We start from the raw sequence: 5,438 nt of genomic DNA on the forward strand, positions 1-5,438 counted from the left end.
ATGGATATATTGAAGCCTGCAGATTTGTTGGGTAGACTTCCCCCCTCCCAAACAGACTTTTTTTTAAAAAATGTAATTTGCTTTCCAAAAGAAGAAGAAACATGTAAAAAAACAAACCCTCTGGTCTTTTACACACAGGACATGGGTACCAAAATTGGTGGTTCATTGGTGGAGAACAAGGACACCAAACAGTGCAATGCAGAAGAAAGTTGTCTACCTGGAAAACGCATTTTATATAAAAGCTCTGTCTGTTAACAGGTGAACATGAATCGATGGCTCAGTCAGCTCAAGGTTATGCCCTAGGCAAATCCGTTGTAAATAATGTACATTGTTATGCTAAGGATTTTTAAATTATTTTTTTGTTTGTAAACATCTCTTGACATTTCTAGGCTTTCAGCAAAAATACTTCTTTGAGTACATTAAAAAAATGGACATCATGAAACCTTTTCTAAATTTTTGCAGGTAATTCTAGTGGGCAGCAAACTGGTGTGGTGTGATAGCAGACACACCTTTTTAAACAAGTACAATTAAAATAACCATACTACAAAACACAAAAACCCTTTCATACTTTCGGCTGGGAGCATGGTACTCCAATCCAGCAAAAAAAACCTAGATACTCCTTTAATTTCTAGAATGTTTTCAGTTTGTATTTATTTTGGAAGAAAAAAATCTATCTGATTCTTAGGAAAATAAATAAATGGCTATTTGAAAACTTGTCACTTGTTTCACATTATTCAAGCTTTTGCCAATTCCTCCTATCTTTCTAGTATAGAAAGGAAGACTGATGACAAGAGGCCTCTCCCACCTTTAGAATCCCACCAATTAGAAAATACATTGCAATATGATTAGTTTATATCTGACATGGGAATGTTAACATTGGATATCTATGGTAGTGTTTTGAGGGGATTGAAATGCAGACGGACCTGGAAGTGCATAATTGCAACTCCTTGAAGATGGCACAGCAAGTTGATAGGGCAATTCAGAAGGCTTTGCAAATTTGGGGGAAGTCATGTTAAACAAATCATTTGTTCGGCCTTGGATAAAATTAAAAGAAAAATTTTCATTTATTTAACATGTCATGTGACTACAGGATTATCCCAAAGCTCTTTCCAGCCATGGAAATGCAGTTACAGTAGGGAATAGCAACCAGTTTTCACACAGCAAACTCTTACAAACACCAGTGTATTCATGACCAGACCCTTTTGATTTCGAGTGAGATGGGGGACATATTTGCTGAAACTTCAAAGATAACCTCCTCCTCCGCAATAGGATAGGAGAATGGGAATCTTTGTATCAAATGGACAGCACCAGAGAAAAAAAAGTTGGGTGATGGGTGCTTCTGTATAATTTTCCTCTACACACTTTCTGCCTACTTTAAACTTTTCCTCCCTCAATCAGGCATGTAATTTCCCTTCTTCAAAGGCTTACATGTCAATTTAATTTAAGCTTTTCAAACTCAATCATCGACTCCGCAAATTGAAATATTTACCACATTTACTTATCCATTCTTAGAGTCATAGAGATGTACAGCATGGAAACAGACCCTTTGGTCCACGCTGACCAGATATCCCAACCCAATCTAATCCCACCTGCCAGCACCTGGCCCATATCCCTCCAAACCCTTCCTATTCATATACCTATCCAAATGCCTCTTAAATGTTACAATTGTACCAGCCTCCATCACTTCCTCTGGCAGCACATTCCATACATGCGCCACTCTGTGTGAAAAAGTTGCCCCGTAGGTCTCTTGTATATATTTCCCCTCTCACCCTAGACCTATGCCCCCTAGTTCTGGACTCCCCAACCCCAGAGAAAAGACTTTGCCTATTTACCCTATCCATGCCCCTCATAATTTTGTAAACCTCTATAACGTCACCCCTCCACCTCCGACGCTCCAGGGAAAACAGCCCCAGCCTGTTCAGCCTCTCCCTATTGCTCAATTCCATTCTTGATGTCCTTGCGTGGTTCAAATTTTTATGACAATGCTGCATTTCAGAAACTATTTGGACTGAATGTTGTTAGAATATAAAAAGACAAATTTTCAACATTTGAGAATAAAGGAGTGATATCAGGATAAAAATTAATAATTGATAAAAAGGAGAATCTAAAATTATCTTTTTATGGCAACAAAAAAAAAATCCATCTTGGCTTCTTCCTGAGGTGCCCAGTATCTCAAATGCCAGTTTTCAGCCAATTCGATTCACCACATGATAACAAGAAACAGTTAGAGGCACTGGATGTGAAAAGGTTATGGACAGTGACAACCTTTGGGAATAGTACTGAAGAGGGTGGTTCAGAGCTTGTTGCATGCCCTGGAAACCTTTCACCAGAGCTACAACACAGACATCTAACCCACAATGAGGAAAATTGCCAAGGTATATGCTGTACACAAAAATCAGGACAAATCCAACCCGGAAAAGTACAGCACTGTCAATACTTTTAATTGTCAGCAAAATGATGGAAAATGGTAGTGCTACCTAATGGTGCCTCCCCAGCAATAACCTGCTGACTGATGCTCAGTTTCAGTTTGCCAGGTCCACACAGCTCCTGACATCATTGGCACAAACATAGACAAAACGACAAGGGGGAAGTGAAGGTGACTATTCTTGACAGCAAAGCAGCATTTGATTAGGCATGGTATCGAGCAGCCCAGGCAAAACTGAATTCAACAGGAATTAGGGAATGTTCTCTGCTGTTTGGAGTTGTACATAGCACAAAGGAAAATGGTTCTGGTTAGACGTCAATCATCTTAGCTTCAGAACACCACCCAGGCCTAACCATCTTCAGCTGCTTTGTCATAATGCCATGGGGAATATTCATGGATGACTATAATATTATGCACCATTTGTAATTCTTTAAATACTGAAGCAATCCAGAAGCAGCAAAACCTGTATAACTTTCAGTCTTGGGCTGATAAGTAGCACTTAACCCTAAGTGCCAGGTAACAACCATCATTTTTAATTCATTCACAGCATTTATTGTCCACCCCTAATTGCCTGGCAGGTAGTTGCAAACTAAGCGCATTGCTGTGGGTCTGGAATCACATGTACGTAAGACTGGGTAAGGATGGTAGATTTCCTTCTCCGAGGGCATTAATAAACCAAGTGGGTTTTTATAACAATCGTCAAGTTTCACGGTCATCCTTAGATTTTTTTTTAAACATTGGAATCCAAGTTCAGTCATCTGCCACAGTGGGATGTGAAAACATGTCTCCCTGAATGTGGGTTAGGTCTCTGGATTAATAGACTTGTGATAATACGATTGTATCATCACCTGCCCTGACCATCTCCTCTCAGAATTCAATGGCATTACTATTTCTGCATCCTTCCCTATTAATATCTTGAGCATTACCACTGAGTAGAAACTGAAGGGACCAGCCTATTAAATATTGTGACTACAACAGTAAGTCAGAGTCTAGGCATTCTGTGGCCAGTAATGCACGTCCTGCCGCCTCAAAGCCTTTCCACCATCAATAAAACCCAAGTCAGAGCTGTCATGGAATACTCTCCACTTACTCTCACAAGACACAAGCAGCTCAGCAGGATCGACAACTTATCTACACCCTTTCAAAAGTGCCTTCCAAATGTGTGACATCTACCATCTGGAAATTCAAGGGCAGCAGATGCATGAGAGAACCATCAATTGCAAGTTACCTTTCAAGCCAAAGCTATTCTGACTTGGAATCATATCACTGTTCCTTTAGGTGCGTTGTAATCCTCAAACTCCTTTTCTAAAGCTCTCTGAGTGGCCCTACACTATATGGATTTCAAGAAGTGGCTCGCCACCACTTATCATGGAGAATTAGGGATGGGCAATAAATACTGGCAGACACCCATATCCTGCAAAACAAAATCCTGAAATACTTTTCGGTCACCCCTCAGCCTTTTTCAAGAGAAAAATGGGCCAAATCTTTTTTTTTGGCTAAGTCTCTGCTGATCAGTTTTTGGACAGTTTTTCACTGTGAGGCTTAGCAAGATTTCTCACCATATCTTACCACACTCACCTCTTTAACTCCTTGCCACACCTCTACAGCATTCCACTTGTCTGATTCCAGCCCCACTTTATCACAGCAACTCAACATTCAGCAGATAACTGCTGAAAGATCAGCATCATTGGCACCCATGCCATAATTAAAAGACAGCTCTGCACACGGATGAGCACTGGCATTCTGAAGCTGACCTGCTCAGACATGGACATTCAATTAGAAGATGTCAGAGTGGTGAATCCTGCATGATTATCCGACAGGGGCCTGGTACAAAGGAGAGGGGAGACCTCTTCTGGGAGGTCTGGCTCACAAGAGCAGCTTATTCCAAAGGTGACATCCAGGCTCGAGCTACCTCCAAGGTGCAGAGGAACTGCCCATAACACTGCAAGATGCTCAATGACCTTCTGCACTCTGCCAGCCATAGGGAGTCAATGCTTTATGAACACCAAGAATTAGCAAGTTCACAACTCTGATTCTTCCATGCTGTATGGATCTATTTTTCATTTCGTCACAATTAATGACCAGGGGTACCATTGACCAGAAACTGAACTGGACCAGCCACGTGTATGTAGTGACTACAACAGTAGATCAAAGGCTACGAATACTGTAGCATTTAAATTACCTATTAACTCCTCAAAGCCTGTCCACTATCTACAAGGCACAAGTGAGGAGTATGATGGAATACTCCCCCTTGCTTGGATAACAGCAGCTTCAACAACATTCAAGAAGCTTGAAACCATCAAACAGCCTGTTTGATTGGCACCACATCCAAAAACATCCACTCTCTTCCAGAAGTATAATATACTGAAGAAATTTGCCAAAGATCCTTTGACAGCACATTTCAAATCCATGATCACTTCCACCTACAAAATACTTGGGAACACCAACACCTGCAAGTTTCTCTCCAAGCCACTCACCATCCTGACTTGGAAATATACCGCTGTTCCTTCTCTTGTCACTGGGTCAAAATCCTGGAAATCCCTCCCTAGCAGCACTTTGCTTGCAGCAGATGGACTGCAGCTTAGCACTACCTTCTCAAGGGGAGCTAAGAACAGCCAATAAATGCTGATATAGCCAGCAACACTCACATCCAATGGATGAATTAAAAACAGTAAGTCTATGCAAAATGTTAGTAAGATCTCAATCAGCAAGATACTTTAGAGAAGTGCACTCACAAACTCCCTCCAAATGTGTCATCCAACTTGAGTGCTTCTAAAACGTCCTAAATTTAAACGTGTAATGTATATTATTACATGTGAAGTATTAAAGGATATGTTTAAAATAGCTTAAGGTTTCTTCAGCCCTACATCACTTGCTGCTCGTGCCTCTGCTGGTGTTTTGGAGAGGTTTTAGAGGGACTGGGAAAACCTCGGGAGACATACACTCGGCCAGCCTATAGTGTGGAGGAGGAGGATGAAAGCAAATACCCCGCAAAAAGCTTCAGTCGGCCATC

The 5,438-nt window shown here is 41.1% G+C and overlaps 1 protein-coding gene across 2 annotated transcripts in view; it reads left to right on the plus strand.

Moving 5' to 3' along the window:
* The window catches only part of brpf1 (bromodomain and PHD finger containing, 1), a 60,475-nt gene extending 59,763 nt beyond the window's left edge, over nt 1-712 (plus strand). For both annotated transcript variants that reach the window (XM_072582013.1, XM_072582012.1), the window contains exon 14: nt 139-712. In XM_072582013.1, coding sequence (XP_072438114.1) covers nt 139-255 — 117 coding nt within the window. In that variant the 3' untranslated portion in view covers nt 256-712. The remainder of the gene's footprint in view (nt 1-138) is intronic.
* The last annotated feature ends 4,726 nt before the right edge of the window (nt 713-5,438 follow it).

The sequence above is a fragment of the Chiloscyllium punctatum genome, chromosome 12, assembly GCF_047496795.1.
Source record: "Chiloscyllium punctatum isolate Juve2018m chromosome 12, sChiPun1.3, whole genome shotgun sequence".
Classification (NCBI taxonomy): Eukaryota; Metazoa; Chordata; class Chondrichthyes; order Orectolobiformes; family Hemiscylliidae; genus Chiloscyllium; species Chiloscyllium punctatum.